Genomic DNA, 14,950 nt, shown 5'->3' on the forward strand with positions numbered 1-14,950 from the left:
GTGACCACTGAATGATGTGGGTTTGGGCCCGTAGGCTGCAAATGGATGTTTATACAAAACATCGGTACTTGTGTACTAGCACGGTGCCCACGATATTTGGTCGCACGACATATAATCGCATCGCATGGTATACACCCGGTGCACTGCTATGTGATTTAAAATTGTATAAGCCCCCACTATCCATGTCGGCATGGAGTTGTTACTATATAGTGTGGCGAGCCACCAAGCCCGAAGCGAGCCCCGTGAGGGGACGCGTATTACTTTACATGTATTCGGTGTGTGCTCGCCACGCTTCGGGTGCGGTGGCTCGCTGCGCTCGCCACACTATATAAAATCAGCAGCTCACATGCTGGCCATGCTTCCATAGTGATAAAAGCTTGTTAGAAGCTGAATGAGCAGCGGTGAGCATCAGTGTAGCCATGCGTCTTCTTCCCTCCCTCCTTCAGCCAAGTGCACCGTGGGAAACGTTGGCCAATCCCACCCAGCCCAGAGCCTGTAATTGGGGAACCACGGGTGCAGACATGCAAGTAGTGAATTGGGAGCCACAGGCAGTGAAACATACAGGGCCTTATTTTGGTTCATTCTTTCTGACAAAATCCTTCTTAGATGGACAAAACCATGTGCACTGCAGGGGGGGCAGATGTAACATGTGCAGAGAGAATTAGATTTGGGTGAGTAATTTTGTTTCTGTGCAGGGAAAATACTGACTGCTTTATTTTTACACTGCAATATAGATCTCACTTTGAAGTAAAACCCCACCCAAATCTAATTTTCTCTGCACGTGTTACATCTGCCCCATCTGCAGTGCACATGGTTTTGCCCATCTAAGAAGGATTTTGTCAGAAAGAATGAACCAAAATAAGGCCCACAGATAGGTGCATTATGGAGGAGCAGGCCAGGCACCAGAGAACAGGGAGATGGAGGAGGGGGAGTTCTTAGTCCTAACTTGGTGAGTGTCTGTGTCTTGTCATCATCCGGTGTTTAAAAAACACATTCTTACATTCTAAGTGTTTCTCTATGCTTGCTCTGAAGTGCTATAGAAGGTCATGGTGTAGTAAACAGACTATCAAGGCCCCATGTCTGGCTGGCATGTCCCGCGTCACCTAACAGCACTGATCATGTCACACTGGTGCATAATGCTTTGCAGCACTCCGCTAAACCCATCTCCATTGCTAAAGTCATAGGCCGCAGCCATGCTTCCAGTAATACGAGTTTCCCTCCATTTCCGAAACATCTTGCCTGCAGTCACATGATATCAGCAGTCAACCTAGGAAGCTCAGCTATGACATAATTTATCTCCAGCCAATCAACAACTACTTATCCCTATAAGGATGCTGAAAGAAATTATTCAAGTCATTAGTGCAATGGTGTCTACAGTCAAGTAGCATCTTAGGATCTGCTCCTGTGATATCCAGTCTCCAGACCAGTGCTTTATCACAGCCTAACAGTAGTTTACACTGCATCTGCTCCATCAATCCCAGCTGATCTTCTGTGTCTTCTATTGGCTTTTCAGCTAATCTCATGTGTGTTCCCAACCATCACCATCACCTCACCATTGATAGTCCACCCTTACCAGCCGACCTCCAAAACTCTGTAGCTTCCAAGCTATTCCAAGTGGATTCCCAAACATCACCATCGACCCATCGGGTCACCATCGATTCACCATTGCTACTCCATCAGTCAACTCACTGTGTTTCCTGTAAGCTTCAGATGTACCGCTAGCGATCTTGCCACCGGGAAGGTCCCAGGCAGCTCAAGAGTGATTGGATGCGACTTCTCCAAGGTAGTTGGAGGGGAGCTGTCAGCCAATAGTAAGCTTCCTTATACATATTGCTTTCACACAGTACTTGCCTACTCACTTTCCAAATTTCAGGAAGCTTTCCTGGGATCCTAGGAGTAAAGAGGTGTTGGGGTGTGATGACATGATTCATGTCACCATGGCATAGCCTCCTGCACAATGCAGTGAAATTGGCTATTTTGCAGGGAGAATGTAGACACAGGGACAAAATGCACTGCACCACCAAGACACTTCACCCACAGCATTGGCCACTAGGAGCTCTTCCTCCAAGGTGTGGTGGGCGGGAGGCACACAAAGATTGATATGTGCAGTAGTTTCATCCATAAATGCATTCCCTATCGTATTTCTTTTCTGCACATAGGTTAAGAGGTGGCTTTTGTTATTGGCTTATTTGGAGCATTTGGCCAATTTTTCAGTGGGTGGGTAGGTAGCTGATAAAAAAACGCTATGAGCATATATATATGTGCAGAGAATGTTAAAAGTAATTCATTTTACTCCCAACATACTGTACCTGAGAAAGCTTGTTTTAAATAAGGCTTTGAGCTTGCAAATAGTAGTTTTTCTTTGATAGGTGCATCCTCAGGGGCCCTAAAAAATATATTCATATATTTTAATGCTCAGCAAAAGATCAAATTAGTTTTATCAACCTTTAGCATGTATAAATAATACCACATTTACACCAAAATCCCTGGTCTTTGAACACGGGAGTTTCCAAGGTCGGACCCAGCTTCATAACCCATTAATTTTACACTGCCACAAAAACCCGGGTTTTTCCCTCGTGGACCCGGGTCAGTGACAGTGTAAAAGGGGTATTACATTTACACTGGACTTCTACCCAGGTCCTGACCAGGGTGGAACATGGGCAAGACCTGGGTAGTGGGCAGTGTAAACAGTTATTCCATTTTAACCGACCCGGCTCCCGTTTACAGCAATGGGGAAAGCTGTCCTGCGGTCAGAATGGAGGTTGGGTGGGGGCACACACAGCCTCCGCTGCTGTACTGTACAGACAGCAGCGGTAGCAGGGAGGAGGTGAATGGATGCCTGTGTGCGGCATCCATTTACGTCACAGACGGGGGCTAGGAGGGTGCATGGAGGATTGGGGCAACCCAGCAGCTTACCTTGTTGCTGGGCTTGCCCCAGCGCAGCGTTCCGGGGCCCTGGCAATGCGTCGTTGGTACTGGTGCTTGGTGATGATGTTATCTCCAAGCACCGCCCCCGCAGTGTAAGCGGTGCAAATCCCAGATCTGAATTGGCTTGAAGCAGTGTTCCAAATACCGGGTCAGGTCTGGGATTTTGGTGTAAAAGGGGTATTACACAGCACTTTGACCTGGGTCTGCACCGTTTACACTGAACCTGGGTCAGCCCTGCTTTTCCTTGTGGATGTTATTATTTGATGTCCCATGTGCTCTCCCCAGCTCCCTGTGCTCTCACCTCAAATAAAAGTGCCACTGGGGTGGGAGGCGAACACAACACTCACCCCCAACTGTGGCCCGCAGACCGCCTGTAGTGCGCCAGGCTTTGCTAAGAACCTGTGCGCTGACTACAGCGATGTGTCCGCTCTCTGCTCCCCACTTCCGGGATCAGCAGCGCTTCCTGCTATACGGATGTCCCAACCCGTGCTGGGACCATTTACACTGGCCTCTACCCAGGTCCTACTCGTGTTCCACCCTGCTCAGGACCTGGGTAGGAAACCTGTGTAAATGGACATGGGTTGAGCCGGGTCCTTGAAGCAAAAACCTGGGTTTTTGCAGCGGTGTAAAAGGGGTATAAGAGAAAAATGGGATGGGTTTACCGACGCCAGCATCCAGACTATCACCGGCAGGCCGGCGCCGGAATCCAGACATCTGTTATAATGCTGTTGCACGAATATCGACTGCCAGGGAAGGGAGGGTTAGGTTTAGGCACTAGTTTAGAAGCTTTAGTAAATTTACCCCATAGTATTGGATGGCTCACTCATATATTGGCCCAAGTCCAGCCCTTTGCTCAGTGACCTCATTTCAGTGGGTACGGTCATTGCAGGAATCATTTGATGGTGAGACTCTAACATGGGGCTGATGTAACAGGTGCAGAGAGACAAATGCGGGGTACACACCAGGACAACCCGCTCACGATGCACATCGTGAGCGGGTCGTCAGTGTCTCGTCCGACCCGCTCACGATGACGCGGGGGGGCACGACCCGCTCACGATGTGCACCGTGAGCGGGTCCGATCCGATGGCGACCCGCACCCGGCTGTATGGTCGTCATTGAGATCCTACCTGCAGCAGGTAGGATCTCAATAACGACCGACCGACCCGCGGGACCGCGCATCGGATCGGTATCGGTCCACACCAGGTCAGAAAAGGGCCCAATCAGCACACAATCTACATCCAATTGATCGGAATTGGATCTAGATTGTGCGGATCGGGCCCTAGTCGTCCTGGTGTGTACCCAGCATTATGCGGGGTACACACCAGGACGACCCGCTCACGATGCACATCGTGAGCGGGTCGTCAGTGTCTCGTCCGACCCGCTCACGATGACGCGGGGGGGCACGACCCGCTCACGATGTGCACCGTGAGCGGGTCCGATCCGATGGCGACCCGCACCCGGCTGTATGGTCGTCATTGAGATCCTACCTGCAGCAGGTAGGATCTCAATAACGACCGACCGACCCGCGGGACCGCGCATCGGATCGGTATCGGTCCACACCAGGTCAGAAAAGGGCCCAATCAGCACACAATCTACATCCAATTGATCGGAATTGGATCTAGATTGTGCGGATCGGGCCCTAGTCGTCCTGGTGTGTACCCAGCATAAGATTTGGGGGAGTTATTTTGTTTCTGTACAGGGTAAAAATTAGCTGCTTTATTGTTACAATGCAATATATATTTCACTTTGAAGTAAAACCCCACCCAAATCTAACTCTCTCTGCACATGTTACATCTGCCCCCTGCAGTGCACATGGTTTTACCCAAATCAGAAAGATTTTGCTTTTGTGATCAACTCTGAATTCGGCCCGGTGTGAGGAGAGCTAGCCTAAGGGGGTGATTCAGTACTGATTGGAATACTGGAGGATCGATGGTGCGGCTCTGTGCATGCGCATATTTTTACAAATGCCTTTGGTAAATGTCACAGATGCCGAGGCGTTCACACGGGTAGGTGGGGGAGAGTGGCGGGTTTGGGGTCAGAGCAGGGAACGTATTTTATGGGTGTTCCCCTGAGAATGTGGGCGTACCGATGCATCACATGACATCAGCACCCGCCCCCTCTTCAGTGGATACCAACAGAAAAAAAGTTCAGACTGATTTTTATTTCCCAAGGGGAGAGAATCATTTGATGGTCGGCAATCATGAAATTATTTCTCCCCCTTCGGTCGCATGCAAGGCATACTTGCCTACTTTTGAAAACTAGTTTTAGGGAGATTATAGCTGGTAGGAGAATTTTGCACAGCGCCCCATTGAGGGGACGTGTCATGCTCCACTTGAAGGGCGTGTCTAGTTCCATATATGAAGATATTGTGAAAAGAGATTGTGAACGTGGCACCTAGAAGCGCGGGTGTGTACTGCTACATCTAAGAGGAATCTTTAAAAAAGACTTATATCCAAATGTAGATGAGCCCCAAAGCCGTTAGTAAGAGCTACTATACTTGCTAAAGTGCTAGGAAATGGTGCTGATGATTCAGTGTACATGTATCTGTCTCTCATACCTTTTTTCCCCAAAAATGTAACAGTGTAATGTGGGTTAGGAGAAATGAGGGAGATTGATACGCTAATGAGGGAGAGAGGGAGATTGTTGTTATTTCAGGGAGTCTCCTGCAGAATGCAGGAGGGTAGGCAGCTATGATGCAAGGGATGTGTTCGCATTGTACCACAAGCCTTGTTGAATCAGGCCCACAATGCAGAAGGTCATGGACTGGACTATCACTGCTATTATATATATTAACTTACCACATAACAAATATCAGGTCTTGCTTCTTGGATTCGCCTGTAATGTAATGAATATCCAGCAAGGCATAGCAACACTTGTTTTCAGGGAACAGTGTTTTCAAACGGGGAAAGAAATTAGCGCATTCTTCTGACAGGATTTCTTTGCCCTCCTCCACAATGATATATTTCTCATCTCTGCTGAAACCAAAGAAAACTGCTTTCTTGCCAGACTTCTTGAGCTTCATTTCTTGGAACAAGAGGATGACAGAGTTATCTACCTGGACGCCCGATGCCTGTGTAAATAACAGTAGGAACAGTTATTGATAGGATTTAGGTACAAAAGTTAAACATCTCATCAAAACATTTGTTAAAAAACCTGCAAAAAAAAAAAAAATCACAGTTTTACTGTAATACATGTTTCTGCCAGTAGGTGTCACTTACGCTTTTGATGATTATAATGAGATTTTGGCACCAGGAACATGATAAATGGTTCTTTTTAAAGATAATACAGCTTTTCTAAAATCATTAAAATAAACAATTCTTAATCAAAATTATTAAACATTTTGTTGTGTAAATAGTGAGAAATATGCAAGAATTTTACAAAATCTGAATTTTTTTTTTTTAGAAAAGCTAATGGGCTACAGAAGAATTTAATCTATTGCTTTGTACATGCCCATTTAACTTTTGCTAATGTGAAATAATGTTGTAAATTGCCACTAGGGGGAGGGTTAGGATTGGACATTAGGGGGAGGATTAGGCACTAGGGGGTAGGTTGATATTAGGCATTAGGAGGAGGGTTAGGCAATAGGGGGAGGGTTAGGTTTAGGTACTAGGGGAAGGGTTAGGATTGGACATTAGGAGGAGGATTAGGTACTAGGGGAGGGTTTTGATTAGGTACTAGAGGAGGGTTAGAATTAGGCACCAGGGGGAGGATTAGGCACCAGGGGGAGGGTTGATATTAGGCATTAGGGGGAGGGTTAGGTAGGCACTAGGGGGAGGGTTAGTTTTGGACATTAGGAGGAGGATTAGGTACTAGGGGAGGGTTAGAATTAGGCACTAGGGGGAGGATTAGACATTAGGGGGAGGGTTGATATTAGGAATTAGGGGAGGGTTAGGATTAGGCACTAGGGGGAGGATTAGGCACAAAGGGGAGGGGTGATATTAGGCATTAGGGGAGGGTTAGGATTAGGCACTAGGGGAAGGGTTGGTTAGGATTCATCTCTAATGGAGCCCACACACGCACCGATCCCAGCGTGCGTTGTGGGCTTAACTAGCACACATAGCATCGCATCGTATGCCTTGTGCATACAATGTGCATGTGATGCGATGCTATGCTAGAAAAGGCTAGTACAAAAAGTATGTGCAGCACATACTTTTTGTACTGTACGATGAGGTGCCGCGGGAGCACGCACCCCATCGTACAGCATCGCACCGCCGGCAACGATGCGTGTGTGGGCTCCTTAAGAGACCTTTTTTGTTTTTACAATTTGAACATTGACCTTTTGACCCTGTTGACCTATTTAGTGTCAACCATCGGATGCATGCATATGCACCATTGCATACATGACCACATCTACCATGGAATTATCCTATGATGCCAGTGGTTTAAATTCCCTGGTGCAAATATATTCTTCCACTATGAATTTGTTGATGTTGCTCAGGAATATAAAAAGGCATGAATAGATTCACCGATCTACTCCACTTAAAAGTATATTTAAGGAACTATATATACTGTATATTAATGGAAACTACTGTGGATACATTTTGTGGATACAATCCACAAAATGTTACATTTCTCCTAGCAATAACCCTGGGGCTTGCTGGATTTTTAAAAATAAAACAGTAAATCAGTAAAGTTCGCCATATAAATATGGCAGTGGAACAGTGTAGATCTGGGGCATGAAGGGTCTGCCGGGGGAATACAGTGGTAGGAGCCCATGTGCAGGGGTGTGGCCAGAAGCCAGAGGCGGTGTGGCCAGCTGCCATGTACCATACCTCACAACTTTTCTAGTTCTGGAATCGGTACTTCCTGTATGGCTGAAACAGGGGCACAGTCAGTCATGGGTGGGTCCTTGTATGTATGGGCATGGTTAATCTACACGGATCCATTTATGTCATTCAGGGGGTGTGCCGACCGCTCCCCGCACTGAATAGATATCATGAGCATGCGTAGGGCATTGATTCAGTGATCACCAGCTGCTCTACTGAGCAGAGCAGCAGTGATCGCCGGCTCCCCCAACCTGCCCCCATCCTGACTCATGGGAGAAACAGCGAGACAGTCTCCAATTAGCGGGACTATCCCACTATAATCAGAGAAGTTAGATGGTATGCATACAGGTTTGGCTAACCATTAGAGAGTGTCCGGTCTATATATGTACATTAATAAATATATATATATATATATATATATATATATATATATATATATATATATATATAAAAATAAGAAGAAGGAGTGTAGAAGTGCGCTGATAGTTGTTTCACCAAGGAAAAGGAAAAATACACATTAATATAAAATTAGTAGAATTACTTCCATACAGTAAAAAACACACAAATGTATTTCATACAATGTTTATCGCATCAGTTTGTCAAAAACTTGATACCACTTCAAATCGCTGTTATCCTGAAAACCCTATAGCAATTTGTGATAGCGCATGCATTGTACCAGATTAGTAACAAGAACAACAGTGCATTGTAGAAAATGCATCACAGTCTTGTGCAGTAAAAGGTAACATATGATTTATGTATAATTCAAGGCCACGGACTAGAACCAGGTCCTTAGAGGAAAGTGGGACCCACTCTGGGTTTCCCCTGTGCCCATGTAGGCCAGTCCGAACCTTTGTGTGAGTGGGAGACTTGTGATTGGTTCTCTTGTTCCGCTAAGAGAGAGGGCACATTAGGAACATATGTTACTAGATCGTGCTGCAGCTTATACTGCTTTCACTCCACAAAAACTGTATTGACCCGGTAATTTAAAACATTTTTCAAAGTGGGTCAGACAGCCTTGACCCCTTTCACACCGCATATATAAATGGTATATTACCCATTTAAGTGCAGTCTGAAAGGGGTATTGCCATTTTGTCCCATCACATTACACAGGAACACTGAAAAGGGTAAGACCCTGCTTTTTAACCGTTTTTGAATTGCCGGTCTTCTTGACATTTCACACCGCACATATTGGCATTTTACCCGGTAATAAGTGAGGTCTGAAAGGGTAATAAAGATTGGGGTTGTTTTCTAAACCTACTTTCTAAGCAAATGCATAGTGGTAAACTCAGCACAGGATATTACTAAACTTGTTGGAATGCTAACTATACATATTTAAATTGTCGACATGCACAGTCATAACAGAAATAGAGATATGGAAACCATTTCTCTACTTACTGTATCTAGTAGTATGTTAATTATTTAAATTATTACAGTTGTTTTTTTTTTTTGTTACAGATTAAAGAGAGCCCAAAGAAAAGAACTTGGGACAAAGAAGCTCATTGACAAAGATTGGAGAGTAATTTAAAACCAATTGACCGGGCCATTCTTCTTGAAGGGTTTGAATAGTTTCCCAGGCTAAGGGCCAATGTTTTATATTCCTTCAGTCTGACAGTGCATTGGATTACAGTTGCTGTACTTATACTCTCAGCCTTGTCTGATTACTTAATGTTCTATTTGGCAGTGCAGGTTTATTATAGATGCACCCATAATGCACCAGCCCAGTTCTGTGGCTATACCTCAAAGTCTGCAAAAAGATGTTCTCAGTCCTTGTCTCCATTCTTGAAGAAATGCTGTCAGCTCCATGTTAATTACATGAGCATTGTGGAAGAATAACTTATGTCATAGTTGCCTACACCCCTGCATTCTGCAGGAGACTCCCTGAAATAGAAGCAATCTCCCTCTCTCCCTCATTAGTATAGCAATCTCCCTTATTATAGGTCTGTCTGACTACATTTCACTGGAACATTGGCTGAATAAACTTTTCCAGTGGGAAGAATGATCAATCCATGGGCAGATGTACTAAAGGTGGCCATACACCACTGTGATTTCTCACAGCAGTGTAGAACCAGCTGATCACCCTGACCAGGGCGTCAGACTCTCATGTGATACATTTGCATGCAAAGCTTTGACATGCGATGTATTGCATGCGATGTATTGCATGTGATGTATTCCATGAGTTCAGACATTCAAAAGTTCTGACCCCCGACTCCGATCCGATGCACATGGGACCGTGCATCGGGTTGGATGTCATACACATCCGATTTGGCCATCTTTCACCAGGTTTCTCGGCCCGATCCATCAGAATCGGGTGACAAGTGGCCAAATGGACTAGTGTATGGGGGCCTTAAGCCTTGCAGAGAGATAAGGTACCAAGGTACCGTGTGCAGGACCAAACCTTCCATGCTGCTATCTCCAGAGTCCCGTTGTCATCCAGATGTAGCGCCCCCAGCCCCACTGATATGTGAAAACACTGCTCCTCATGCTGGAACCACGAGGGAAGAGGAAGGAGGGGAAGGAGATTGTGTGCACGAACTTGGTCCCTAGGTATATGTGTGTCAGTGTACCCCTGTTCTCTGTGCAATGTATATGTGTGTGTGTGTGTGTGTCAGTGTACCCCTGGTCCCTGTGCAATGTACATGTGTGTGTGTGTGTGTGTGTGTGTGTATGTGTGTCAATGTACCCCTGGTCCCTGTGCAATGTACATGTGTGTGTCTGTGTGTCAATGTACCCCTGTTCCCTGTGCAATGTATATGTGTGTGTGTGTGTCAGTGTACCCCTGGTCCCTGTACAATGTACATGTGTGTGTGTGTGTGTGTGTGTGTATGTGTGTCAATGTACCCCTGGTCCCTGTGCAATGTACATGTGTGTGTGTGTCAATGTACCCCTGTTCCCTGTGCAATGTACATGTGTGTGTCTGTGTGTGTGTGTCAATGTACCCCTGTTCCCTGTGCAATGTATATGTGTGTGTGTGTGTGTGTCAGTGTACCCCTGGTCCCTGTACAATGTACATGTGTGTGTGTGTTAATGTACCCTTGGTCCCTGTGCAATGTACATGTGTGTGTATGTGTGTGTGTGTCAGTGTACGGTAGGTGTAAGGGTCGGTAAATATTGCAAGAAACTTTTTTCAGTCTGGTAGAAATGTAAAGGGGATACATTTCTCCAATCAGCAGGACACTGACCAGTGTTGTTTCATACCTGACCAGTGTCAGACTGGAACATTAAGGGCCCACCAGGGGGATGCAATGGAAGGGCCCATGTGTGGTGTGGTCAGCCAACACATTGGTTTGCCTAACTATAGTGTATGGGCTGGGCCCCTTAATAAATATATATATTGTAAACATTGCATGCATGCTAATGTACCAGATTTTTAACAGTAATGCACTGTAGAAAATACACCATAATCCTGTGCAGTACAAGGTACAGTAACATGTATAAGTGAAAGACTGGAACTTGATCCCTAGAGGAGGATGTGGGCCCCCAGGCAGTGGGCAGTTCAGCGGCAGTGCCAGATGTCCACAGAACTCGGATGTTTTTTAAAGGGGAATTAACTTACAAGGCAAAACCCGTCCGAGTTCCGCGGACATCTCGCATTGCCGCTGAACTCTGGCGGCATTAATTCTCGCCCTAGATCTCAGTCCAACTTAGGATCTGTGGCACTATACTACTGCAGTTCTACAATGTAATTTAGCCATCCTGAATGACCTGGAGCAAATCTGCAAAGAAGGGCAAAAGTCATTCCCAAACTGTGCAAATCTGCTACAAAACCTACTCCAACAGAAGTAAAGTTATTATTGAAGCAACAGGTGGATTTACCAAATACAAGGCTGCAGGATTTGAACACTTAGTGCCAGAAGCATTTTTCTTTTCAAATTTGTAGCTAAAAAATAAATTATGAGTTTGAACATTTCTGATAACAACCTACTGTAACACAATGAACATTTTGTCAGGATCAATGTGTGTTATTTGTAATCAGGTGTGCCACAGCATTTTTAGGTTGAGGGACCAAAATTTACATTATTTACATCATATACATTTATGTGGCCTCGGTGGCATAATGAGTTTCCTGGCACACCACCTACCCGATGGCAGTGATATAGTGCAAGAGGGAGGGTGGACGGAGATTTTGGTCCAGGGAGTTTAGGGAGATGAGGGGAGGAACATATGAGTGGGTGGTACTGGTAATACCCCTTTTACACTGATGCAAATACCCAGATTCTTTCCTCGTGGACCCGGGTCAGCGGCGGTGTAAAACGAGTTAACCTGTGTCCCTTTACACAGGACTTCTACCCAGGTCCTGACCAGGGTAGAACACGGGCAGGACCTGGGTAGTGGGCAGTGTAAACGTGTATGCCGGGTCATCCGACCCGGCTCCCATTTACAACAGTGGGGGAGGCCCAACCTCCGGACCGCAGCATCCTGCAGTCAACATGGAGGTTGGGCAGGGGGCGCACAAAGCCTCTGCTGCTGTACTGTGTTCGGTATCCATTCACCACATGGACAGGGGCTTGGGGGCAGCCCAGCAGCTTACCTTGGTGCTGGGCTTGCCCATAATACAGCAGTCTGGGGCCCAGTGTGGCGATCGGCGGTCCCAGCGCTTGGAGATGAGCAGTAAGCACTGCTCCTGTTTACTCTGCGGGTCGGTACCACATTGTAAACAGACCAAAATTCTGGATCCAACCTGGCTTGGAACCGTGTTCCATATACAGGGTCGGATCTGGGATTTTGGTGTAAAAGGGGTATTGCTAACCACACACTGAAGGGGCTGAAGCTGGATGTAGGGGGAGGAGGGCCCTGAATGTGGGCAGAGAATGGCTGTGTGGAGGGAGGAGGTGGCCATAAAGTGGATTAACTTCATCGTAACACTGGAACTGCTAATTGTAGATGAAGTATATTAACTGGTACCTCTGAAATGTTTTTCTTTTTTTTTGGGGGGGGGGGGGGGACAGACACACACTCCCTTCGAACCCCCCCTTTGCTGTTTCGGTAAACGGTCCCTGTGTTGACAGTGTCTAGGTCGAAATACATAGGTTGGCAGTGACAGAAGGTGCAAACAAGCTTAAGGACATGGACATGGTCGAAGTTTTTAATTTTTTTTTTTTTTTGGTGTAGATCAACTTGCTTTCTAATTTACTATCCAAGTGGAAATAGAGAGAATATAATATTGCCCAAAGCATGGCAAGCGCAGTACACGCGGTACACTGATACGGTGTTCATGTCAACATAAACACAAAAACCATGAAAAACTCGTGCCGGCCTTTTGAGTGTCCATGTCGACCTTTAGCTTGTGTCCGAATATTTCAAATTATTTTGATCAAGGTCCACAAAGTCAAATATCATTTTATATATATATATATATATATATATATATATATATATATATATATATATATATATATAGCAGTTTTGTGGCCCGGCACTCCTATGCCAACAGGGGGAATGGCAATGTTTAACCTGCCAGGGTGCCCGCACTGAGAGCCGTGTGACTCGCAAATACAACCAATGAAGAAGGGCGTCACTCCGGGACTTGTGCGTAGCAAAAAATCTTTAATGCAGCGTTATGTCAACGCGTTTCGGGAATCACCCGTCGTCAGGACATTAACAAATGAAGTAAAAGCAATGCATTAAATACATACCTTCCAGATACTTCCCTTATAATAATTTTATTTAATTTTCTTATTCCATATATTCCACTAACATCAGGGATAAGGAGGACATAGTCCAATTCACATTTATTATAGTCCTAGATCACCTTATTATACAGGTGTTCATGATGGCTCATATATACAACACTACATGTTTAAGTTTTTACTCCTGACCCTTTTTAAATATTATATTATGTTCACTCATTAATTGTGTAGTTCAGTTCTATTTTGGTCACCCTTAGCAATATCTTATTTCCCCACTGCACATATACTTTCTCACTAGTGTAGTGAGGTATTACACAGAGGCTTACATATTCACGTATTTTTTCAAAATACATTCCACTTACTGTATGACCATTAGTTAAGCTGATTCAGAATATTAAGGCTAACACACGATTCTTTATCATATTCTAATTTGTATACACATACACTGTACAGTGTCAATGCCATCTTTTCATAGACATAGAGATAGGCGCTGTATGAGAGTGTCTAGTACTAATAAAGTTTGTCTTGTTTGTATTGTAGTGTCCCCCCGGCCGCTGGTTTGCGTTCCACCGCCGGAGTAGCGTCACTTCCGGGCTACAACCCGGAAGCCAGAGCGATGACCGGAACGGAGGACCGCCGGACGGAGGGGGAACACCCACACGCTGGTATGTATTTAATGCATTGCTTTTACTTCATTTGTTAATGTCCTGACGACGGGTGATTCCCGAAACGCGTTGACATAACGCTACATAAAAGATTTTTTGCTACGCACAAGTCCCGGAGTGACGCCCTTCTTCATTGGTTATATATATATATATATATATATATATATATATATATATATATATATATATGTGTGTATATATATATATATATATACAGTTTGGAGGTTGTCCGGCACTCACAATATAAGGTCAAATGGCGTTGAGGTGCCTTCCTGATAAATATGTACATACGCAGGTATCCTGGGTCCTTAGCAGGGTCCCCTGGAAGGAGGCGGCACTCTCACGACTTGTAGAAAGATTATTTTATTAAAGCATAAAGTGCACAATTAAGAACATGCGTCTACGTTTCAAGACCCATTGGTCTTTTCCTCAGGACGTGCGTTTGATAAAGGTGCTGTGTGCCAGTGAAGAATAAAGAAAGAATTAGAGCATTGTGCTCTCTTACCTTATATTCAGCAGCGTGTGTGGCTGCCATTCCCCGTCGCCGTGTCCCAGAGTTAGATTTCCGGGTTGAAAGCTCCGCCTGTGTGACGCAGGTCGTTGCCTAGGAACCCTGGACGCCGTCACTCGCTGTTCTCCGGCATCAGGGGAGACAGTTACAATAAGACCAGCTTCCAACTGCTGGATATAAAGTGCAAAGTGCTGTAAATTAAAATCAACAAAAGAAGTGTTATGCGCTGCTGAAACGACATAGTGTATAATTGCAGGGTAAACAATATATGTGCAAAATAAGGGGAATGGAGAAAACAAATTATAACCCTTAATATTAAATTGGTAATGGACATCTTTAGTGTCCACTGTCTCACAGCACCCTCATACCACTCTACCACCAATGTGCTTAGTCTCTCACACTGCACAAAGGTGGAGGAGGTTATTTATGTGATATTGTACTGTACATATGACA

At 45.3% G+C, this 14,950-nt stretch overlaps 1 protein-coding gene across 4 annotated transcripts in view; it reads right to left on the bottom strand.

Annotated features, from left to right (window-relative positions):
- DSTN (destrin, actin depolymerizing factor) overlaps positions 1-14,950 on the bottom strand; it is a 29,574-nt gene that overhangs the window by 2,335 nt on the left and 12,289 nt on the right. For 3 of the 4 annotated variants that reach the window (XM_083174626.1, XM_083174627.1, XM_083174623.1), the window contains exons 2-3: positions 5,727-5,998; positions 2,310-2,386 (exon numbers count right to left, since the gene is read on the bottom strand). In XM_083174626.1, coding sequence (XP_083030752.1) covers positions 2,310-2,386; positions 5,727-5,998 — 349 coding nt within the window. Of the gene's footprint in view, positions 1-2,309; positions 2,387-5,726; positions 5,999-14,491; positions 14,624-14,950 lie in introns of those variants that run through there. The other variant, XM_083174624.1, reaches the window with a different exon arrangement.

Source organism: Crinia signifera, chromosome 3 (genome assembly GCF_055691185.1).
Source record: "Crinia signifera chromosome 3, ASM5569118v1, whole genome shotgun sequence".
Taxonomy (NCBI): Eukaryota; Metazoa; Chordata; class Amphibia; order Anura; family Myobatrachidae; genus Crinia; species Crinia signifera.